Source organism: Camellia sinensis, chromosome 14 (assembly GCF_055761805.1).
Source record: "Camellia sinensis isolate YWXY chromosome 14, ASM5576180v1, whole genome shotgun sequence".
Lineage (NCBI taxonomy): Eukaryota > Viridiplantae > Streptophyta > Magnoliopsida > Ericales > Theaceae > Camellia > Camellia sinensis.
In genome coordinates, this window is record NC_138974.1 from 64,068,381 (window position 1) to 64,094,339 (window position 25,959).

The window sequence follows — 25,959 nt, forward strand, 5'->3', positions numbered from 1 at the left end:
ATTGATGGCACTAATATTATCACATTTAATAGGGATATGATCATAATGCAAATCAAAGTCCTCTAATTGTTGTTTTATCCAAAGTATTTGGGCACAACAACTTCCGGAAGCTATATATTCAGTTTCGTCCGTTGATAAAGCAACATAATTTTACTTTTTGCTAAACCAAGACACTAATGAGTTACCAAGAAAATGACAAGTGCCACTGGTGGTTTTTCTATCACGTTTGCATCCGGCAAAGTCAGCATCCGAGTGACTAATTAAATCAAATGCAACACCTCTAGGATAAAACAATCCCAAATTTTGAGTGCCAACAAGATATCTAAAAATTCTTTTAACAGCACTGAGATGCGATTCCTTAGGATTTGATTTATATCTAGCACACATACAAACACTAAACATAATATCGGGTCTACTTACAGTTAAATAAAGAAGTGAGCCGATCATACCTCGACATTTTATTTGATCAATGGACTTACCTTTTTCATCTTTGTCTAGCTTAATGGATATTCTCATAGGTGTTCCAGCTATTTTTGAGTTATACATACCAAACTTTTTAAGTAGTTCTTTTGTGTACTTAGCTTGGTTGATAAAAATTCCTTCCTTACATTGTTTGATTTGAAGTCTAAGGAAATAATTTAGCTCCTCCATCATGCTCATCTCAAACTCATCTTGCATACACTTGGCAAATTCCTTACACAAGGTTTCATTAGTAGCATCAAATATAATGTCATCCACATATATTTGCACAATAAGTAAATCATTATTTTTAGTTTTAACAAAAAGTGTTGTGTCAATCGTTCTTATAGAAAAATTATTTTCAATCAAAAATTTACGTAATCATTCATACCATGCACGAGGTGCTTGTTTCAAACCATATAAAGCTTTTAATAATTTAAAAATATGATTTGGAAAAGCATAATCTTCAAAACCTGGGAGTTGTTTAACATAAACTTCCTCATTTATAAAACCATTAAGAAAGACACTTTTTACATCCATTTGATAAAGTTTGAAATCTCTAAAACATGCAAATGCAAGTAACATGCGAATGACTTCTAATCTAGCAACCGGAGCAAAGGTTTCATCGAAATCAATACCTTCTTCTTGATTGTATCCTTGGGCAACAAGTCTAACCTTGTTTCTTATAATTATGCCGGATTCATCAAGCTTGTTTCGAAAGATCCATTTGGTACCGAAAAATGGTATGATCTTTAGGTTTTAGCACAAGTTCTCACACTTTGTTTCTTTCAAATTGGTTAAGCTTTTCATGCATAGCTATCATCCAATGTTCATCGAATTCAGCTTTTTGAAAGTTTTTAGGCTCAATCTGTGAGAGAAAAGCCAAGTCACTACAAATGTTTCTAAGTGAAGAGCAAGTTTCAATACCTTTTGAAGGGTCACCTAGGATTAAATCTTTAGGGTGATTATGAACAAACTTCCATTCTCTTGGCAAATCATCATTGTTTCCTCATTCTTCTTGAGGTGGAAGAATAAGTTGTTCAATCTCTTTGTTCAACTAACATGGTTGGTTCTCTTCTTTGTAGATACTTGAATCTTCCACATTTGGTTCCAAATCTATATTATCACTAACAATTTGCTTTTGAGCAGAGATGTCATTTTCATCAAATGCCACATGTATAAATTCTTCCACAACAAGTGTTCTTTTATTAAAAACACGATGAGCTTTGCTAGTTAAGAAATAGCCAAGAAAAATTATTTCATTAGATTTTGAATCAAATTTACCTAAGTTATCCTTACCATTATTATGCACAAAATATTTACAACCAAAAACATGCAAGTGACTAATGTTGGGCTTTCTATCATGCCAAAGTTCATAAGGAGTCTTTTTGAGAATAGGTCTAATTAATGCACAATTTAAAATATAGCATGCGGTGTGAACGGCTTTGGCCCAAAAATATTTAGGAAGATTATTTTCGCAAAGTATTGTTCTACTCATCTCTTCTAAAGTTCTATTCTTCCTTTCTACTATACCATTTTGTTGAGGAGTTCTAGGTGCTGAAAAATTATGTCCAATACCATGCTCATCACAAAACAATTCAAATTTCTCATTTTTCAAGTTCTCTACCATGGTCGGTTCGAATATTAGTAATAAGAAATCCTTTTTCATTTTGAATTTTACGATAGAGTTTTGTGAAAGAAAAAAATGTTTCATCTTTGTGTGCTAAAAACATAACCTATGTAAATCTTGAATAATTATCAACAATAACAAGACAATAATGTTTACCACCTAGACTAGATGTCCTTGAGGGACCAATTAAATCCATATGCAGTGGTTGTAAAGGTCTAGTTGTGGAAATATGAGATTTTGATTTAAACGATGTTTTAGTTTGTTTTCCTTGTTGACAAACACTACAAAGATGATCTTTTTCAAATTTAATTTTTGGAAGTCTAATGACCAAATCATTTCTCAAAAGTTTAGCAATTAAATCCATATGAGCATGACCAAGTCTTCTATGCCATGACCAACTATTTTCATTATTAACATATAGACATTTTAACATCACTAGTATAGAGATCATTGAGATAAAAAACATAAACATTATCGTGACGAATACCAACGAATAAAGCTTTATGATCATTTGTGCTTTCAATTGTGCAATGTGATTTATCAAAAATAACTCGATTACCTTTATCACATAATTGACTAATACTAAGTAGATTATGCTTAAGTTCATTAACAAGTAAAACATTTTCAATAGAAAGGTTAGGAGAAATACCGATGCTACCAATACTGATGATTTTTCCTTTTTTGTTGTCTCCAAAAGTAACAAAGCCTCCATCTTTGGATGACAGTGTAGTAAAGAAGGATTTATCTCCGGTCATGTGTCTGGAACATCCACTATCAAGGTACCACTTCCCTCATTTAGCTTTGGACTTAAAGCAAACCTACAAGATGACAATCAAGTGTTAGTTTTTGGTATCCATAGTTTCTTGGGTCCTTCTTGGTTAGTTTTGTTAGATCCCTTAACAATCCAAATCTTTTTAATTCCCATGTTTATATTATTTTTGAATGGACAAGAAGATACATAATGGCCTTTCTTTCTACAATAATAACAAGTAATATGAGGGTGAGTCATGAGAGGTGCCTTTGCAAAAATTGTATTGAGATTCTTTTGTTTTTTAATAGGGTCATATCCAATGCCTGCTTTATCGAAAACACATCTTTGATTTCCAAGAAGCATGTTAAGATTATTTCTACCTTTTACAAAATTTTCAAGTGTTTTTGTTAAATCATCAATATTGTTTTTTAAAGTAGTTTTCTCATTAGAGATAGTATCAAAATCATTTTTCAAAACAATTTTTTCTTTCTTTAATTCTTCTACATTAACAGATAAAGATGCAACAGATTTCTTCAACACATTATTTTTGGCACAAACTTTTCTAAATTCATCTTGTAGTTCATGGAATGCACTTTCAAGTTCTTCATAAAGAGCAGTTACCTCATCTTGAGTAGAGTCTTCATCTTCAAGAGTCATGAGACATAAGTTGGCTACTTCATTTTCAGTTTCATCACTTGAGTTTTCATCTTCACTTTCTCCCCAAGCTGCTACCATGGCCTTTTTGTTTCTTTTGTAGTCTTTTCCATGATTCTTTAATTTTGGACAATCCATCTTCATATGTCTAGGATTTTTGCACTCATAGCAAATAATAAGCTCTTTCTTGTTATCTTTGTTGTACTTTTTCTTGAAAGGTCTTCTTCCTTAATAATTGTTTTTTTTTAAGTGCTTTTTGAGATTTCTACTAAACATGGCATAGCTTTCATCATCACTGGAGTTTTCATGTTCTTCTTCATTTGATGAGGCTTTGAATGTAATTTCACTTTTCTTTTTATTTTCAACATCCTCATGTCCTTTCATGGCGATCTCATGAGTTATAAGGGAACCCATAAGCTCATCCAATCCAAGTATGGAGAGATTTTTGGCTTCTATAATGGTCGTGACTTTTGCTTCCCAATTCTTTGGTAAACACCTAAGAATTTTTCTCACCAACTCACTGTTAGTATAAGTTTTGCCAAGAAATTTCAAAGAGTTTACAATTTCAGTAAATCTAGTAAACATACTTGAAATAGATTCATCAGAGTTCATTTTAAACAATTCATAACTATGAACAAGCATATCTTATACGAGATTCCTTTACTTGGTTTGTACCTTCATACATTACCTCAAGTTTGTCCCAAATTTCTTTTGCCGAATCACAGCTTGAAATTTTATTATACTCCTTAGAGTCTAATCCACAAATAATGGTGAGTTTGACTTTAGCATTAGCTTGCAATAATTTATGATCTTTCTCATCACATTCATTTTCAGTTTTAGGTTTACTAATATTGTCTACTAATTTGGTATGACTTTTTGGACCTTTGGTGACAATAATCCATATGGCCTAATCAGTGGCTTGTAGGTATAGTGTCATCTTATCCTTCCAACGACTATAGTTGTTTCCGTCAAATAATGGTAGCCTATTTGTGGCTTGTCCTTCAGCTAAGGTTGCCATGGATCGAAACTCCTAGATGGTTAAACCTAAAACAAGAGTCTAGACTATGATACCAATTATTACCCAAAAGACAACCTAAGAGGAGGGTGAATTAGGTTTTTACAAATAAAAATAATAATACCCTAATAAGAATTATGACTAGCACAATAGATAAATATAGTTAATGAAATAAAAAATAATTAAAACAAGTGTTTTAACAACTATGTCAGTTAATGATTTTAGCACAGTGAAAATGTGAAATATAGCTATGGCAATTTAAATAAAATAAAGAGACAAGGGAGAGAGAGGCAAACAAATTTATAGTAGTTCGGCTTCAACTCGGCCTACGTCCACTCCTCAAGCTTCACTTGAGATTTTTCACTATACTCTAGCTTCACAAGGCGCTAGCAACCTTTTCATAGATAAAGCAATCCTCCATAGATTTTACACAGACTTTCTAAGTCAAAAACACTGAGTAAACTACACTCTTACAAGGTTGAAAAGAATGTATTTTTGTTTTCACAGAAAGTTATAAGAATTATCTCTCAAAGATAGATATAAAAATGAAACTCTGGTTTTTCTGTAAACCTCACACAGGAAAGATGGGCTTAAAGTTATACATCTCAGTGTATAATTTCTGAAAGATGATGTAAACAAAAATTGAAAAACATTTCTCAGAGGATTTTTAGAGAATAGATGTGAATGATTATAGATCAAAGAATATTTTCTGATTTTTTTTTTTTTGTAACTTGTTTACATTAGAGGTTTTGGTATATATAATGAAACTTATAACTGTTTATAGTCGTTGTATTCATTTGAATATCTTTCACTCTATCATTACTAATTTGAATATCTTCTACTCCATCATTACTAATTTGAATATCTTCCACTTGAACATTTTGGCCTGCTGCTGTGCTGGACTGTTTGAATCTTTTGTTTTGAGCTGTTTGAACTTCTAGTTTGGGCATTATTTTTGGGTTGAAATGAACTCTTGATTTAAGTAAATATTAAATACATTCAAACAATATTTAGGATAAAAGTTTAGGTGAGAAATAATGGGACAAAATAAATTTTGATTCTTTCTATTTTTCTCTTTCAAATAAATTAAAACATAATTAAATAAATCATCAAAATAAATTTTGGATTCTATTTTTCTTTTTCAAATAAAATATAATTAAATAAATCATCAAAATAAATTTTGGATTCTATTTTTCTTTTTCAAATAAAATATAATTAAATAAATCATCAAAATAAATTTTGGATTCTATTTTTTTCTTTCAAATAAATTAAAATATAATTAAATAAATCATCAAAATAAATAAGTCTAACATAACAATAAATTGTCAAATTATAATAATGGTGCTTTAATGGTTACATGTCATTTTGGCAAATATCAATCAATTTTTTCACTAATTTTGTAGGTATTGTTTGGATATAAGTTTTTTAGTGATTTTTTTTTTTTTTTTTTGGTCTTCTATGACATTTTTAAAACTTTTTTTCAAAAAAAATTAAATATATATATATATTTTTTAAAACAAGAACAAAAAGAGTTGTTAAATCATTTTGCATTCCAAGACACCATTCAAACCGTTAGATGGGGTCATAATCCACGCCCAACATTCAATCTCTAGAATTTTCGAGGCTGAGCATCTCCATACTTCTTCATTTTGATCATCTCTCTCTCTCTCTCTCTCTATATATATATATATATATATGTTTCTCTCTAATTCCGCCCCTATAGACTAAGCATCTCTCTCTCAATCTGTCTTTCTTTCTCTTTCTCGCCATCTACATCCCTCTCTTCTTCATTTTGATCATCCCTCTCTTCTTCCTCACCAGTGCCGACCGTCTTCAAACTAGTCAACCCCCCTCTCTATGTGTCTGATTTCGCCCTTTGGGCTGATCTCTCTCTCTCTCTCTCTCTACATCTTCATCATTCTCTTCTTCATTTTGATCATCCCTCTCTTCTTCCTTACCAGCATCGATCGTTTTTAAATCAGTTGCCCCCTCTCTCTTTGTCTCTATGTCTCTCTAATTTTGATCGTTTATTGTCGAGTTCAATGGAACACCAGTTTTTGAACTTCAATGGAGCTTAATTGGCCTGGGAACAAGCTCTAGAAGTTGATGAAGAACAAGCCCTAGAGGTCGATTTTGGTTGAGATGAATAACAACTTCATCAATTATGCTGCCATGCTGAAATCTAAGTATTTGTCTTCTAAATTCCTTTCAGATTGCTTCAGAAATTTATATAAATTTGTGAGATTTGGGTTGATTGATCATTCTAATGAAATTTATGAAATTTGTGATTTGTTCTTCACTGAAATTTGTGAAATTTATGAATTTGTGAAATGGTACTTCCAGAAAATTGTGAAAGGGTACTTCCAGAAAATTTGTGAATTTATGAAATCAAATGAAGAAGGAATTCTGTATTTTTTTTTTAAATGACAAAAAAAATACCTCCAAAGATTTTAGGAGGTTTTTTTGGGAGAGGATCAACCGATTGGAGCCAAAATTCTATTAATCTTTGATGATGTGATATGTTTGGCAAATGCCAAAACTCCTGTCAAATTTGATAACAGAAATGACGTGTGTTATATTTGGCAAGATGAATAGCATGCCATTAGAGACTCATTCTTCTCTACTCTTGCCAAATTATAACTTTGGCAGCTCCTTTGGCAACTCCATTGGAGATGCTCTAAGGGTGTGGGAAAGGGAAACTACCAAGTGACAGTTGCTGATTAAATCTGCAATGGGTGACCTCATTTGATTTATCAACAATTCGTTGTGCATATCGTATCAGATAAAGCCTTTGGACTCACGAAACTTGAGCTTCTAAATCCATTGGTCTGATTCATAATAGGTCAGAGATTCCAACTGGAGTTCTCATACATGACGTGCTATCCATTGCAATGACCTCTTAGTGAAAATTCTGCGACAAACTTCCAAAAAATTTCAACCTTGACAACATGAAAACCAGATGGCGATCAACCACAGCAAAATGTCACGTCTCGCCAACTTACCCAGACAAAATGGCCTACCAAAAGGAAGTCTCAAGGAAGGGAGTCTAATGAAATATTCTGGAAGCTCTTGGAAGACTTGAAAAAATATGAGAATATGATACATAATTCTGTAATATACATAAAAGGATCTAGAAAGAGGTTCTAGAATATTCAAGTGAATATTAGAAGGATGGAAGTAATAGAAGCTTCTAGAATCTCCTAGAGAAATTGAGGTGGTAAAAGATCATTATACCTACCTCTAGAATGAGGTAGATGTTTTTATAGATATTTTTAAGGAGGATTCTAGAACCCTCTTGTAGGATAAGAAAAGCTTCCATGAGAAGCTTCTCTATAGTCTTTTTCTTGTATGCTCTAGAATATTCTAGAGAAGGCCTAAGATGCCTATAAATAGGAGATGGGCTTATTTGCTCCATCAATGATCCAAGAGTTGTAAAACTTTTTTATAGTGAATAAAAGGCATTCTCTCAAACTCTCTTGTGTTCCTCTTACTAGTCTTTCTTCTAAGTTAGTGAGCTAGGTTGACTTAGCATCATCAAGTGAAGCTTGAGATTGTCTAAGTACCGCACGGATAGCTTGGAAACAACCAAGGTTGTGACACGTGGTATCAGAGCCAGGTTGGAGACAAGAGAAGAAAAGGCAACAATGTCATCCGGTATAGAGGAGACTGTGACTGAGCAAGTCCGTGGAAGGGAAGCCACGAAGGGAAGGAAGGATAAGTCATGAGATGCTATGACCACCATGGATACACGGTTTGCCAAGGTGGAGCTTACCATGTGCGACTCGGGGGAGCGTCTTGATGTGTTGGAGCAAAGCCTTGAACAGGAGGTGGAGGGTCTCAAGAGGGAGATTAAGAAACTCCATGATGGCATGCTTTCCATCATCAATTCTATGACACATGATGCTTAGGTGGCCAATGATTCCTTTCAAGCCAAGGTGTTAAAGATGTTCGCACAGTTTGAAGCCTGCTTAGAGGAGGTGCACCAAGATGTGGCAATGTGCAAAAAGGCCAGAATCGGGGGAGCTGTGACCTTGCCGGGGACATTTAAGGTGGAGGTTCCAAAGCTAAAGCCTTTTGACGGAAAGAGGGATGCCAAAGAAGTGGACAACTACTTGTGGCACATGGAAAGACACTTCAAGGCAATGGCAGTAACCGAGGAAGGTGCCAAGGTACGCACCGCAGTCCTTTACCTTGTTGATACAGCAACACTATGGTGGCGTCGCCGGCATGTTGACATTGAGAGAGGTACGTGCACCATATCAACTTGGGATGATTTCAAAAGAGAACTTAGGAAGCAATTTTATCTCGAGGTGTGGCCTACCAAGCAAGGAAGAGCATGAAAAATCTTAAACACACAAGTCTATTTGGGACTATGTAAGGGAATTCTCTACACTCATGCTAGAAATCTCGAATATGACTGATAAGGAATTGCTCTTCAACTTTCTAGACAACCTACAACCATGGGTAGAGCAAGAGTTACGACGCCGAGGTGTGCAAGACCTTGCGACGACCATGGCAATGGTAGAATCACTTATTGAGTACAAACGTGGGGATGACAAGGCCAAGACATCCAAGGGTGACCCTAGCAGAACTTTTAGTGAAAGTGAGGAAGAAGAGGATGAAGGCATCCGAAGCAAGGAAAGGCACGGCAAGCCTCCCACTGGCAAAGAGGGCAAAGACAAGGTCAGAGAGAACAGGGAGAGATTCAAACCCAAGACCAAGTGTTTTCTATGTGACGGACCACATTGGGCAAGAAAGTGTCCCAAGAGGCAAGCCCTTACTGCCATGATTGAAGAACAGGAAAAGGTGGAGACTCCGCAGATAGGATCTCTACAGCTACTCGGTGCCATCGAATCGAAGCCTACTACATTGACCCAATAGGATAAGGGTTTAATGTACGTGGATGCCAAGATCAACAGGAGAGTGACCCAAGTCATGGTAAACACGGGTGCGTCACACAACTTCATCAATGCAGAGGAGACCAAGAGGCTTGGTCTTAAACTTGACAAGGGTCAAGAATTGATGAAGACGGTGAACACCAAGGCAAAGCCCGTAGATGGCATAGCTCGAGGGGTTGAGCTGCAGCTTGGTGGGTGGCGCAGAAAAGTCAATTTTTCGATAACATCACTCGATGACCATGATGTGGTGCTAGGAATGGAGTTCTTGTGGGAATTCAACGTAGCACTGTTACCTCGCAACAACATTATGTGCATTATGGAGGGTGGATCTTGCATGGTGCCAATGATGAGTAAGTTGAATACTAAACTCAAACTTCTATTAGCTATGTATATTAAGTCGGAGACAGACAAGAAAGAGGTAGTAAGCATTGTGAAGAAGATGACTGGCTCTGCAGAAGATAGTCCACCGACATGTGTAGTTGTTAAGTCATCAATAGGGCAAGTGGACAAGGCAAATCTAAGAAGGCGTAAGTCAAGGAGAAAACCTACGACTTCGAGGAAGAAGGCGCGACGAGGGCATCGCGAGCATGAGTGTGGGAGAATGTCATGTCCCGCCAACTTACCCAGACAGAATTGCCTACCAAAAGGAAGTCTCAAGGAAGGGAGGCTAATGGAATGTTCTGGAAGCTCCTGGAAGACTTGAGAAAATATGAGAATATGATATATAATTCTATAATATACATGAAAGGATCTAGAAAGAAGTTCTAGAATATTCAAGTGAATATTAGAAGGATGGAAGCAATAAAAGCTTCTAGAACCTCCTAGAGAAATGGAGGTGGTAAAAGATCATTGTATCTACCTCTAGAATGAGATAGATGTTTGTATAGATATTTTTAAGGAGGATTCTAGAACCCTCGTGTAGGATAAGAAAAGCTTCCATGAGAAGCTTCTCCATAGTCCTTTTCTTGTATGCTCTGGAATATTCTAGAGAAGGCCTAAGATCCCTATAAATAGGAGAGAGGCTTATTTGCTCCATCAATGATCCAAGAGTTGTAAAACTTTCTTATAGTGAATACAAGGCATTCTCTCAAACTCTCTTGTGTTCCTCTTACTTGTCTTTCTTTTAAGTTAGTGAGTTAGGCTGACTTAACTTAGCATCATCAAGTGAAGCTTGAGATTGTCTAAGTGCCGCACGGATAGCTTGGAAACAACCAAAGCCGTGACAAAAAGCTTCCAAAATCAGAGATTGTGGGTATGTTTGGTTTGTGTTTGAGAGATGTGTTTTAGAGATAAAAAGTAGGAAAACATGTTTGGTTTGGTTTTTTTTAAAAGATGTTTTGGAAAATTATTTTGAGATAGAGTTTTGGAAAAAGTGATTGATTTGATGTGTGAGAGAGAGATTTGTTTGGAAAACTTGTTTGATTTACAAATTTTGGGAAATTTTTTTGGAAAAATTTGTTTGGTTTGGTTATTTTTGAAAACTTATTTGTAGAGAAAATTTCCCAAATTTTTTTCAGAAAATCAAACCAAATGAGCCCTGTGTTTCTAACCCTCCTACTGAAAAGCAAAAACAACTAAAAACAAATTACCAAAACAACCAAGAACCTTGGAGAAAGTTGAATTTTTCCATTAATGTGATTGAAAGATATAATGTTACAATTTCCTTGCCAAAAACAAAAGGCATGCCCGAGAGAAATTGACTCAAAAATGAAATTCAAGGTTAAACAATCAATAATACTTTTTTACTACTTGTTGCAACTGCTATTTCCAAATCCCTGGATTCTTCGTATGCCAGTTTCTATTTCATGGAAAAAAAAAAAAAGAAAAAAAAAAAAGGTGTACAAAACATCTTTTTGAGAAACCTTCAGCTTGTTTCAAGTCCTCATATTTGATTTGTGCACTCATTCAAATGGGATTCGACTGGCAGCATGCAGGAAGCATCAATACCTCTTGTTCTCCTTTCTTATCCAGAGTCAGAAGAATTTTGAGGGATCAGGACATTTTTGCCCTGGCAAAAAATACTCCAGCAAACAGACCTGGATGAAATACACATTAATTGACGTTATCTTTCAATTATAATTACATATCTCAAGTGTTTATGGTCCGTAACAATGATCATTTTGCTTACCAAATAGGATGCTGAAGCAATTTGGTAGGCTGAGTGGAACCTTGAACAACACTATACCAGCAATAGAGAGAGGAATCTTGTTTAAGGAGCCCACCAAACTGTAAAGCAGCAGCACAAAGTGTCAATGGAGAATACAATTAGTGTAAAAGAAAAATTGGGCTCACAATTAAAATTTTATTATTTTCCCATTGAGAATTCTTAACAAAACCAAACGCTTGAAAAACATTGACGCAGGAATTTATTACTAGTAATGAGATTCCTTGCTTCCTTGACATTCCTGTCATTTAAACATAGCCTGAATGTATAATTCCAATCTGGAAAGAAGTCCAGTGGTTAACTGGCATGCTATCACTATGCTATTTGTGAAACATCCATTAAGTTTAAGCAGAGTGATTCCTAAGCTTGTAAAAGCAACAGGATTTTCAAAATCATGTAGCCCCCACTCCCAACCGCCTTATTATTTTTCATAACAATCTTTGGCCACTTTTTGTCCTACGGAATCTAACAATCTGAAATCACAAGCTCACAGCTATGCCTCGGCAAGCAATTTATGCAGAACATAAACCTAGTCATCTGCATATTTACCCTACTAAAACACAGTGTAGTTGCATAGAGAACTTGTTTAGGACCCACTCGCAGAGGCGTAATTTAAATGATGAGCACAAATGAAGCTTTCAACATTTGGAGTGATTTCAAGTTTAACTGTGTGCTTTTACCTGTAAGTGGTGGGCCCAGTTTGATTTAGAAACCACATAGAGGTGAAACTTATGGCAAGTCCAAGCAGTCCACTAGCTGTTGCAACAAACCAAAACATGGGCATTCTGATGACATCACTGCAAGTTGAAACCCAAACACACAACAGAGTCGTCAGACCACAAATTTTAGTATAACCACAAATTTAAGAATTAGAAACTTGTGCTTACGCATTAATTACATATTTCCATTCCTCAAACAGAATAATCAAGAAGATTGCAAAAGGCAAGGATAACATATTATTCAGCAACACCATTGAAATTTCATTAAGAGATCCAGATCTTGTCAACTGTTTTGCTTTGTCCATGATGCGCCGCAATGTGAGCTGTCGCAAAGTACAAATGTTTTGTGGTAATTAAGAACTAAAAATGTAGGCATGCCTGAACCAAGAATAATAAAGTTTCCATAAACAAACTTGTAAGCAAACAAACAGGTCAAGGGCATATGGATGAATTGAATGAGCCTAGCAGAAAATACATACCGAGTAACTTGCTGTCAGAATGCAATTCACAATTTGCCATGTATAACCCACTGCATCAAAGGAAAGATCTGTGATACCGCCACTTATAGCTGAAATGATCTGCGATGCAATCCACCAAGGGCTGAAAAGTGCTAAAAGGTACATTTGAAGTACATATTCTAGAAAAGCAGCAAATAATCAGCTGGATGGAGCATAAGATGAAACTTGTACTAATACCATACAATAAGAACAAATAATGTGGTTTGCATATTAATGAACTAGGTCCCCAACATTTGGTTTCATTAGTTCATCCTCTATTTTGTAAAATATGTAATGAACAATGAAAACAAAAATAGTGATATTTTTAAAGGGGAAAGAAATTGTGACTGTTATAATAAACTGCAATTTATATATTCTAGGGGTTTTTGGTAATAAGTCCCTCAATTTCAAACATTATTGCCAAAAGGACAAGCTAAAAACATTTAATTCATTAAGGACAAAGTTCAAAATATTTAAAAATATGACAATAATACCCTCTACTTCTATCATTTTCTTACATTACTACAACCACCACTGATCATTGTCTACCCTTACCGACCACCACTGGCGACCATTAATCACCCTAACCGGCGACAATTTTCCGGAGACCCTTATTGGTTGGCGAAATTTTTCTGGCAAAATTTTTCAGTAGCAATAAAATTTTACTTTGTTAATTTGGATAATAAAATTTTATTGTTTACTTTAAACATATAAATAGTGAATTTTTGCCATTGTTATCACTAACCACCACACTTACTATAATTATTACCATTATTCATATAAATATTAAATGAGAAATCAGTCATAACATTGAATTAATAACGTTAACATATTCGAGTAAAATTTTACTATTTCGCTATTGAACGTACTAAAATAACATTTTCGTTTGAGATCCCAAAATCAATATTCAAACTGATAATGACAAAAAAATGCACTAAAATAAAAATATATACATATAGAGAGAGAGAAAAAGAGAGAGAAAAAGATAGAGAAATGGAGGAATAGAGAGAGCTACATATATTGCCTCAGATCTGGTTCAAACCTGAGTAAAATTTTACTATCTGAAAAACAGAGCATCATGAGGAGACAAAGAGAAAGAGAGGGAGAGAATATAGATCTAAGATGATAGATCTTAGATATGAGGTTGTCAATCTCAAATCTGAGATCTTGGAGGAGAAGAATGACTATGGTGGTTACTAGTGGTATAGTGGCATTGAATGGTGCCGGTGGTTGAGACGGTGGTGGTGGTGGTGGCGGTGACGAACGGCGCCGGTGGTTGAGACGGTGGTGGTGGGGGCGGTGGAAACGGTGGTGGTTGTGATGGTGGAGAGCTCTTAGAAAGAGAGAAAAAGTTGACACATACAGAGGGAGAAAGAGAAGAAAGATAGCCAGAGAGTGTGTGTGAAGGGGTAAATTTGTCACAAAATATAAATATGAAAATTTTTGTCCTTACAAGATTTCTTTTGGAGGAGTTTACGAGCCAAAAAATTAGAGTTTGCCCTTTTCAAGAAAAACGGACTCTAGGAAGGAATTATGGCAAAAAATCCCTATATTCTAAGCATTCAAATGTGAATAGACTAATCAGAATAATCTGTGAAATTTCTTTTTGTTGGGAACATAATTCCTGGAAAAAAAAAAATTGTACTTAAGTAGTTGCCTGCTATAAGTATAGTCACAAAAATAAAATGCATACTGAAGGACAACTACAACATTACCCTAGGCAGAATCACCTTGCCTATTCATCTCTCAATCTCATGCTTACTGTTTTCCTCAAGCAAAAGCATAATTTACAGGCAGTTTGGTTCAAGGATTTCAGAACTAGCTTAGAGCCAAATGCAAAGCAACGTGTATAATGTACCATCAAGAACATAGCAGTCCACACTTTCTGATTCTGACACTTCCGGAAAATATAGAATTCACCAATTGCTGTTAAAATATTTGTCACATTCTTCAGAATCGTCACCATAGCAATATTTATGTATTTCAAACTGAAAAGATTAACCAAACAATATTAAGTGCACATAAATATATGACTGAACATATTGATCAATAAATTCACACATTTTTTTCCTTTAAACAGATCTACATGCTGTTCTCTTTTCACGAATCCCTTGTGGTCAGAAGCACATCATTCCAATCTAGATCAACATTCAGTTGAATTCACCGAAAATTCTTAAGTGCACAAGGATATATAACTGGATAAACAGAAGACTGGAAACATTTTGTAGAAAGAACCATATATTGCAGCTCCCTTTCTTTTCACCATTGTGCTCTCGATGGTTTGAGTTCATGTGTATCAAGATCAGTTGGTGAATATAGGAAGAGTACCCAAATGTATAATGTGGTTCATGGCTTACCTATACATTCCCGAAACTAGCATGCCAATGAATATTACATTTACAGGGATCCAGACCTTGATTAGATTCCAATTCAATTTCTCCAGTGACACTGCTCCACAGAAACCCAGAACCAGCACTATAACAGTACTAATTAAATTCTGCAAGAAGTAAGGTAATGAATATGATTGACAATATTAAATTACAATAGTGAAGAAAAAAAAGATCATCCAATATGTGAGAAACAGGGTCAATATCAGCAAAAAAAAAAGTTTAAAAGGTTTAACATAAAGGGCACAGTGCTTACCAATTAAAGATCAGCTATGAAAAAATAGAATTGACATACAATTTAAATTTACTACTAGGATTGTAAAAAGCAATTCATACCTAAATTTTTTTTAACCCAACTAGAAAGGAGATTTTGTCGTGAATAAGTTGACGTACCTGATAAAACATTAATGAGATTCCTGCATCGAAAGCATAACTTGATAAAACAATTTTGTTCAGCAATATCATGCTGCAAGAAGAAAAGCAGTAAGCTGTTCCAGACAATAGAGGTCCAGATTTTTTTCCTGATCCGTGTTCTCGCTTTTCCTCTATATCAATCAAGAGATTAACACTATCACCAATAGCAGCTTTAGTTCCCCGAGAAAGTCTGCTTTAAGGATTTAAATATCAGTAAAATATCAAGGATCACATTAAGCCTTCCAAATGTCCAATCAATTGATTCATAACAAGTCATTGAATAAAATGTCAAATAGATATACAACTGCTAATTGGAATACTGTGTAACTGGAAAAACATTATTAGATCAAAATCCAAAGAAGTCAATTCAAAGAAAAAATAACTAGAGCTGAATTGTCCACGGTGCATATTAAATGACATATCATTTCTTGATCTTAAATTGTGAGACCTCAAATAGGCAACACCTCCGCTACCCAAAAAATAAATAGTTGTAGAATGTTAGATTTTTGTATTGAGCTTCAAGCGATGGAGTCACCCAAGCTCATGAAGATGATCATGGTGGAAAAGAAAATTGCAAATCATACATATGAAAACAGTTACACTATAACAGAGTAATAACATACTGATATAATAACTGTCACAGATGAGAAGTTGAAAGTACTACCTGTCAGATGCTACCTTGTATTCTTCATCTGTTGAAATATTACTTATTGTCCTATTTCCATGCCTACGAAAACCATTAAAAAGCTCGTGTACCACATTAGCCCTCTCACCAGTTGTCACCTTCCCATTTGAAGAGCTGAAATCTGGTGCCATGGAATCTGGGCAAACAACTGCATCTATCTTGTAATCGGACGACATGGCACTGACCTAGCACTAATAGAGAAGCCGTACAACCCAATTTAGACTTGGAAATTAAATGTAAATTGCGTGATTGGGCATCAAGACTTGTTAGATGTTCACTTGAATGCCAAAGCAACAATTCTTGCAATCCTTAACCTCTATTTAACTTCCATTAATCAGATGCCAAAAAAATCATAATTTGGAAACTAATTACAACAAACTTTGTCAAAGTATAGCAGCTGTAAAATCCCAAGTTTTTTTTTTTTTATGAATTCACACCCATGTGCTCACATACATAGGCACCCAAAAAATCTCATATCGAAAAAGCGAAAAGAAGCAGACTAGTTTGAAGTGTGGCAGGCAACAAGAATGTTAATTAAGCAGACAACTAGAGCTCTCTCTTAACGATAGAACACCAAGAGCATTTCAAACGATCAAAAGGTAGACGGAGCCACAGATTTTTGGCAAACTATTGTTGTTCAAAATTGTGAAATTAAATAAATAGATTTATGAAGAAAACAAATTATATACCAAGAACATATGCTGATAATTACAACTAAATTTCAACAGAAATACACAAAAAACAATAAAGGGTAAAGAGACAAAACCGAAGCCTGCACGGAAACAGTTTCCTTAAAACAGATTTCGCCGCCTCATGGGTCGAGTGCTTGAGGAAACCCGGCGTCTGTCTCCCAGGATACGATGGTCAAAACCAGCTACGGCAGAAGCACTATCTGTCTAGCTTAGCGAACAAAACAATGGCAGCACTCTCTCACAATAGGAACTATCAAGCAAACTGACTTGTAAAATGGAAGCAAAAATTTCTATATTGAAACTTGACAGGAGGGTCTCAATTTATACATGTATAGGGGAGAGAGGAAAAGCCTCCAGCCTTTAAGGCTAGTCATTAAAACACCAAGCATCCATAGCCCTTTTCCACAAAATGAAAAGTATGGATGCCCAAAGGATTCACACCCTTTAGCCAAGAAAAAAGATTTAAATACTCTTTAAAATCCTATTCATGAATCTAACATCATGAAGCAATTTCTTGGCAATTTCTTATTCAAAACCCAATGGTTTTTGGCTCACTAGGACCCAACACAAAAAATGGTTAGGACCCACTTTAATATTTAATTAAAGTCACCACACTTTAATATTAAATTAAAGTCCCCAAAAATCATTTTTTCCAACAATCCCCCACATAAATAAAAATTGACCGAATGACTCAACAAACGGACATCGTTCAACAATAAAGACTCTGAGAGAGAGTACAACGGACTAACCCCGACATCAGAGAAGGTAGCTTTTGGCTTTGAACCTCTCCCAGTGAAAACCTATCGAGTTTACTGGCAGATCAGTGAATAAGACATCTTGAACTGCTCTACCGTTTATGTAAACTGAGACAATAGATCTCACACGGGAATTACTCCTACCACCATTATGTTCTCACTGGTGTGTCCTGTGTGGCCCTGGACACTAGCCTGGTTTAGCGAGTGGTTTCAAAGAATCTTGGCCTGCCCAATTCTTCTAGAAGCGGCCCCACTTCAAACTCACATAGGTGACTCTACTAAAGTATCCTGCAATACTTAGCTCAACAGCTTAACACATAAGAGTCATTAAAAGCTCAGCTTATCCTCTACACTTGCAGGTATCACTAATAGAAGGAATGGCTGGAGGTTTAACCTCCTCAGTGACATACCACCGTTACACGCAATTAGGTTGTCCCATTGAACCTAGATCTTGGGATCTCCAGTCAACTAGGTTGGGTTTCCATTCCGGTAACTTCCAAAGGCCTTAACCCCATTCCTTTTGACGATGTTTTGACTAACACTCGACTTAACCCTTTGGTTAGCGGATCCGCAATGTTGTCCTTAGACTTTACAAAGTCTAAAGAGACAACTCCATTCGAGAGTAGTTGTCGTATGGAATTATGTCTATGACGGATATGTCTAGACTTTCCATTATACATATTACTCTGTGCCCTACCAATTGCAGATTGACAATCACAATGAATACAAATAGCTGACACAGGTTTAGACCAACGTGGAATATCTTCAATGAAATGGCGAAGCCATTCTGCTTCTTCCGTTGCTTTATCCAAAGCAATAAACTCTGATTCCATCGTTGATCTAGATATACACGTTTGCTTGGAAGATTTCCAAGACACGGCTGCCCCACCAAGAGTGAACACATATCCACTAGTGGACTTTGAGTCCTTTATATCTGATATCCAATTCGCGTCACTATATCCTTCAAGCACCGCTGGATATCGAGTATAATGCAGCCCATAATCTCGAGTGTAGCGTAAATACCTTAACACCCGCACAATGCCCTTCCAATGAGAAGCATCAGGATTACTTGTGTATCTACTAAGCCTGCTAACCGAGTAAGCTATATCTGGCCTAGTACAACTCATCAGATACATTAAACTTCCAATTACTCGAGAATATTCTAACTGAGAGACACTCTCTTTATTATTCTTGGTAAAGTGTAGACTTAAGTCTACAGGTGTCGATGACACACTCGTATCTGATCCACTAAACTTCTCAAGTATCTTATCAACATAATGAGACTGAGAAAGTACAATTCCGTCAGAGATTCTGGTAATCTTAATTCCCAGAATAACATCTGCAATGCTCATATCCTTCATGTCAAATTTGGAGTTTAACAACTTCTTAGTAGTTTTGATCATTTCATCGTTACTACCTATAATGAGCATATCATCAACATAGACACAAAATGACATAACCTCTGTCAGTGTCTTTGACATAAATACACTTGTCACATTCGTTGATTCGAAACCCATTTGACAACATTACATTGTCAAACTTCTCATGCCATTGTTTAGGCGCTTGCTTCAAACCATACAAAGATTTGACAAGTTTACAGACTTTCTTGCTTTGTCCTGGAGCTAAAAACCCTTCAGGTTGCTCCATATAGATTTCTTCATTCAAATCCCTATTTAAGAAAACTGTCTTTACATCCATCTGGTGTATCTCAAGATTGCGCAAAACTGCTATCGCAATCACTATGCGAATGGATGTTATCCTAGTTACATGTGAGTACGTATCAAAGTAATCCAGGCCTTCTCGTTGCCTGTACCCTTTGATAACGAGGCTCGCCTTATACTTGTCAATAGACCCATCGGCCTTCATTTTTCGTTTAAAAAACCATTTGCAGCCTAAAGGCTTACAACCTGGAGGTAAATCTACCAACTCCCAGGTTTGGTTCTGTAAGATGGAGTCAATCTCACTTTTGATCGCTTCTTTCCATAAAGGACTCTCAGGAGAAGTCACAACTTCGTGGAAAGTTTGAGGTTCGTTCTCAACCATATAAGTCAAGAAGTCTGGACCAAAAGATTTGGATGTCCTAGCCCTTTTACTCCGTCTGGGCTCAACTAAAACCTCAATTTGATCATCACCTGGATCATCAACGTGATCATCCTCACTAGCAAGCTCATCAAATTGCTCCAAAGACCTTGGAACCCCTGCATGGGTTCGGCAAGGAAAAATGTCTTCAAAGAAACATGCATTCCTTGACTCCATGATGGTATTACTGTGTAGGTCTGGAATTTCAGACTTATGAACAAGAAACCGATATGCACTACTATTATGTGCATAACCAATGAATATACAATCCACAGATTTCGGGCCTATCCTAACCCGTTAGGGTGTAGGAATCGCCACTATTACAAGATACCCCCACATTCGTAAGAATTTATAAGAAGGCTTAACGCCTTTCCATAACTCATACGGGATCTTGTCCACTTCGCTTCAACACAAGTTTCACACTTGTGTTTCGTCAGAACAACCTTGTCGGACTCAAAAAACCATGCGAAAAACATGTTTACTGAGAAGAGACCTTGAGACAAGATTCTAACGAATGTTCGGAACATACAGGACTTCGTTCAAGGTTAGCTCTTTTCCTGAGGTTAACATCAGGACCACCTTTCCCTCAACAAATGAGGTAGTAGAGTTTCCCATAAACAACTTCTCACCGTTTGTAACCGGTTTGAAAGTTGTAAACAACTCATTCTCGGAGCAGATGTGGCGTGTAGCCCTAGTAAAACTAAAAGCCTCGCTACCACAGTTGTAGCACTACCCAAAGAATTGAGAACCAGGTTCCCGCGGCTTGTAAGCCAGCTTCTTTGCAACACCACCCCTTGGCCCCAGCTAAGAGCCCTTGTTCAAGGGGGGCTTCTTCCTTATCCCAGAAGATTTGCCATGCTCAATGACATTGGCCTTCACTGAGTCGAGAACCAGGTTCCCGCGGCTTGTAAGCCAGCTTCTTTGCAACACCACCCCTTGGCCCCAGCTAAGAGCCCTTGTGCAAGGGGGGCTTCTTCTTTATCCCAGAAGATTTGCCATGCTCAATAACATTGGCCTTCACTGAGGAGGTACTCCCTCATTTCTTTCTATTATCCTCCTCATCACGGAGTCGGATAATCAGGTCTTCTTTGTAGAATTTATACAAAGTTTAAACAAATCCTTGTGTCACAATGATTATGAAACTCTCAAAATCATATCACAGTAAATACATTCCCAGAATGTCATCAACCGAATTAGGCACCTAAATATATTTGGTCCAACCTATCACTCTGAAGCCAATAGTCTTACTATTAGGAAGCACAAATCCAGTGTTCAATAGTCTACTATTCGGAACTTCATAACATGGCCAGTAGTCTTATCATTAGGAATCACTAATTTCTCAGCATGTGGTTAGTAGACTTTCTACTACTAGGAATCACAATTTCTTAACCTGTGATCAGTAGTCACTTTACTACTAGGAATCACAACGTCCTGACATAGGATCAATAAACTCTTTCATTACTAGGAATCATCATGTCTTGACATATGACCAGTAGCCTCTCCACTACTAGGAATCATGATGTCTTGACATGTGATCAGTAATCTGTTCACTACTAGAAACCACAATCTCATAACTGTGTAGCCAGTGGTCTAACACCTCCTAGGAACCACCAGTTTTCTATCTCTGTGATCAGTGATCTTGTACTCACTAGGAACCACCAATTTAAGAATATATTTGGAATTTAAAAATCCAAAAAAAATATTCACCCACTATAACAGGTTATCTCATCTTTGCTTTCAAGCAAAGTCACATAGCAATCACAAGGATACCAAACTAATTGCCTCTGATCAAATCAGAGAAATTTTTAATGCAATCCTATGATTTCCTTTAATCATACTTGATCTCTCAAGATCTTTCTTTAAGAATCTCGCGAGGCTAAGGTTGTCAGGTGGAACAACATTTCTGTTTGTCACCTTTTGAAGCCATTTCTGAAACATCACAACAGAATTTCACTTCTGTGATTCCAGAAAATAAACTTAACCCTTAGAAAATCCCTTAGATGGAAATTTAATTCAAAACTAGTCTCACCATTTAACCTAGAATGGAACATGGTCAGGAATGTTTCCAGGAAGACTGGAGGGGTCACATCGGTCCCACTTAAAACCCAGTTAACCTTTTGACAAAACATTCAAGAGCATGTTGACTCCTAGTCTATAGGAAACAATTTAAAAATTAAGATTTCCAGAAGATAAACCAGGTTATAACAAACCGATTCCCAAGCAAATAAAATTTGCTACCAGAATTACACCACACATAAAAGTTAACCGGTACTCCCGGAACTAAGCCCATTATTTCTGAATAAAATCAAAAATATTTTAGCTAATGCTAAAATTTGGTTTCCTTTCTCAAAACCAAAACACTTTGGACATAATCAGATTATAACCAAAGACTTTCTCCAAATTTGGTTTTCCAACACTTTGGGAATAAAATGATTAAACCCAAAGACTTCCTCAAACTCCAAAGGTTTGAAACCAAATCCATCTTAGTTGTCATTTCTGAACAAATAAGAACTACTCTTTAGCCAAAGCTAAAACTTTGGTTTCTATCACAGAAAACCAACCCAAGTTCCAAACTTACAAACAATTTAAAAAATTGCTATAACAATTACACGCATATAAAATGCTTCTAACAAAACAAACAAATAAAACTTGCTACCACAAATTGATAAACAAACCAACTACATCTCAAGCAAAAAACATGCTTCAAACATTTAAACAAAATAGCCAATCCATAAGGATTCTATTTAGTCCAAAAGCCTTTCCACGCTTAGGTATTCCTATTCAACACAAAAGTTAGTAGTCCAAACATTTTTGTTTTTACATCCCAAATACTATTCATTTGGTTTTATATTTGTTTTCGGCATTGGTATCCCTACAAAGAAAGTTAGTAGCAAACCACAACAAAATACAAACAAATAATCTAAAAAATTTAATTATAATAAATAATTGAAACCATCTAGCCAACTATTAATTATATAAGTAACCAACTAATATAAGGTACCAAAACAAAATACAATTTGTAACTTCAAAATTAAATTACAACTTTAAAATAAAGTTCAATACTCATGAGTCATGAATGAAATTAATTCATAATAAACATTTAAACTAATAACTCCAAATAGATAAGTCAAATTCAAAGTTAATGCACCCAATTAAATAATTCAAATTAATGCACCTAATTAAATAATTCAGATTAATGCACCCAAAGAAATAATTTAGATTAATGCACCTAATTAAATAACTCAGATTAATGCACCCAATTAGATAATTTAGATTAATCATGTACACAATTCATAAAACTCTATAACTCCAAATACATTAAATTATGTAATCTAGCCTAGAAAATAATAAGCATGCAAGAAATTAAAAAAAAACTAGAATAGAATTAGCATATCAAAATTGTAACATCCATAAATTATATTTTATAACCTTAAAATTCATGCAAATCATGGTAGGGGAATGATGAACCATATGCATAAAACAAGATCATACTAATACAATTAAGTATGCAAATTTATAATAGAGCATTCTAATTAAACTAAGCAATTAGAGAGTACCATTGCATAATTTACAATTATTGAAATAGTGAGCAATTCCGCAACAATTCCTAGTAACATTATACAAAACTAACCTAATAGTCTATATAAATCTATTCGATCAATTTCATAGAAAAGATATATAAAATTCTGTTTTAAGCTTGTTGTTCAAAATTGTGAAATTAAATAAATAGATTTATGAAGAAAACAAATTATGTACCAAGAATATATGCTGATAATTATAACTAAATTTCAACAGAAATACACAAAAAACAATAAAGGGTAAAGAGACAAAACCGAAGCCTGCACGGAAGCAGTTTCCTTAAAACAGATTTCGCCGCCTCACGGGTCGAGTGCTTGAGGAAACCCGGCGTCTGTCTCCCAGGATACGACGGTCAAAACCAGCTACGGCAGAAGCACTATCTGTTTAGCTTAGCGAACAAAACAATGGCAGCACTCTCTCACAATAGGAACTATCAAGCAAACTGACTTGTAAAATGGAAGCAAAAATTTCTATATTGAAACTTGACAGGAGGGTCTCAATTTATACATGTATAGGGGAGAGAGGAAAAGCCTCCAGCCTTTAAGGCTAGTCATTAAAACACCAAGCATCCATAGCCCTTTTCCACAAAATGAAAAGTATGGATGCCCAAAGGATTCACCCCCTTTAGCCAAGAAAAAAGATTTAAATACTCTTTAAAATCTTATTCATGAATCTAACATCATGAAGCAATTTCTTGGCAATTTCTTATTCAAAACCCAATAGTTTTTGGCTCACTAGGACCCAACACAAAAAATGGTTAGAACCCACTTTAATATTTAATTAAAGTCACCACACTTTAATATTAAATTAAAGTCCCCAAAAATCATTTTTTCCAACAACTATATGTGTCCCTAGTCAATACATGTTTACATCTTCAAACATTACCTATAATTGTGTCCGAAGAACATAAAAATATGAAACATGAACTAAACTGAATTTATTGAAACGGATGCACAAAGACGAAATTCAAAAAACAGTAAATTTGTTATTTATAATACATACCGATCCATTAACTCTTCTAAAGCAAATCAAGAAAACTATATTCGTTGAACAAATCCAGTATTCTAAAAAAAAAATAAAAAAATACCAACCTAGAGCTTGCAAAAAGCGATTTTTATGATTAACTAAGAACAAGTAAATAACAATTTGGAGTGTAAATCAAATCAATTCAAATACTAACTAAGAGGCGGAGTACTTACCAATTAAAATTATGAAGATAAGCAAATTTGGAAGGTATCTTCAAAGGGCCCTGGTTCCGAGCAACTATTGTAAAGCTATAATTACCTATATATAACCAATTATACCAAAACTGAATATGAACACACGCGTAGCTAATTAAAGTAATCTAAATTCCTCGGTAATAATGAAAGGTTTACATATACCGATTGAAATGTGGATTCCGAATGATTTAACGAACACGATCGCAGCTGAAAAAATGGCGAGTCTAGAAGAGGAAGAAGAAGAAGAAGATGAGAGAAAAAGGTCATGAGAAAGACGTGATTGTCAATCTTTTAGCAACGCACGCAAAGGCAAAGGGCGTGGATCCATCTGAAAACAAGCCAATAATGTATTACAAAATGACAGAGAGAGAAAAATAAGTGGGAGGTTTGATGATTGGGAAAGCTGAGCTCTGAAACCAATATATGTATATGGGTTGCGGAGAGGAGAGGGAGAGAGAGAGGAATGAGAAGGCGGGATTCGAGGAATGTGAGAAGCGCCTAACAAGTTGAATAATAATGGAAGTGGAACTGTTTCCGAGGCTCCATTAGTCAAAAGCTCTGAGCGATCCATTCTCTCACCCGCCACTCTGTCTCCCACGCTCCCTCCCTCCCTCCACTTCAAAAGGATGAAAGAGACCTGAGAGAAACGCAGCAATATAAATATGGTATTTTTTTGAGTTCAGAAATTATTTTAGACACCCAATTTTTAATTTTTTTTTAACCATAATAATAATTTTAAATAAAATTATTAAAAAAGACATTATTAATTTTGAGATATCAGGTCTTTTAATTAAATCTACACACTTATTATATTATAAATTAGGATTTATAAAAACACCCATCTTCATCATCACTCATCACTCATCCATCTTCCCTAAATCTCGCTTTCAAAACCTACTCACTCTCAACATCTTGAAAATTCTTTGACGGCAATATTCCGGTAGTAATAGTGGCAACTATTTTACTACTCTTCTCCGCCAATGGCAATATTTCAATGGTAACAGTGGCAACCCTTTGGCGGAATGCAGGTCTGAACATTACTTATTTGCTCGAGAATGCAGGTCCGAACATGAAAAATTCTTAACATATTGAATGGTTAAATTGTTAACGCTTGCAGAAATTTTTATTTTTTCAAATTCAAGAATACATTCCCGAACAAATAAGTAATGTTCGCAAATGCAGGTCCAATTATGGAAATTTCTTAACATATTAAACGGTCAAAATTGTTAACGATTGCAGAAGTTTTCATTTTTTCAAGTTCAGGAATACAGACCCGAACATTACTTATTTGTTCGGGAAGGGATTCCCGAACAAATAAATAAAGTTCGAGAATGCAGGTCCGAATATGAAAATTTCTTGAC

General features: G+C 35.4%; 1 protein-coding gene across 4 annotated transcripts; it reads right to left on the reverse strand.

The window, feature by feature from the left end:
• Positions 1 to 11,013: 11,013 nt before the first annotated feature.
• LOC114257740 (GDP-mannose transporter GONST2) lies at positions 11,014 to 25,256 on the reverse strand. Of its 4 annotated transcripts, none has more exons than XM_082906696.1 (12): positions 24,761 to 25,226; positions 24,578 to 24,662; positions 17,040 to 17,169; positions 16,253 to 16,464; positions 15,568 to 15,778; positions 15,145 to 15,284; positions 14,646 to 14,775; positions 12,770 to 12,868; positions 12,459 to 12,613; positions 12,252 to 12,368; positions 11,536 to 11,633; positions 11,014 to 11,443 (listed from the first exon to the last, which is right to left on the reverse strand). In XM_082906696.1, exons 4-12 carry the CDS (start codon positions 16,447 to 16,449, stop codon positions 11,400 to 11,402), a joined length of 1,191 nt encoding a protein of 396 aa, XP_082762822.1. In that variant the 5' UTR covers positions 16,450 to 16,464; positions 17,040 to 17,169; positions 24,578 to 24,662; positions 24,761 to 25,226; the 3' UTR covers positions 11,014 to 11,399. The 4 variants fall into 4 exon arrangements, with proteins under 4 accessions (XP_082762822.1, XP_082762821.1, XP_082762820.1 ...); XM_082906695.1 differs by lacking the exon at positions 17,040 to 17,169 and adding an exon at positions 23,633 to 23,758; XM_082906694.1 differs by lacking the exon at positions 17,040 to 17,169 and adding an exon at positions 23,633 to 23,766.
• Between the last annotated feature and the right edge of the window lie 703 nt (positions 25,257 to 25,959).

Bases quoted from the DNA above. Each gene is read 5' to 3' on its own strand.
- LOC114257740 (XM_028197527.2), bottom strand. From the start codon at position 16,449: ATGTCGTCCGATTACAAGATAGATGCAGTTGTTTGCCCAGATTCCATG. The intron at 15,779-16,252 runs GTAGTACTTTCA...TCCTTAAAGCAG, and splicing joins TACAAGGTAGCATCTGACAG to ACTTTCTCGGGGAACTAAAG. The intron at 12,869-14,645 runs GTACATTATACA...ATTGCATCGCAG, and splicing joins GGACTGCTATGTTCTTGATG to ATCATTTCAGCTATAAGTGG.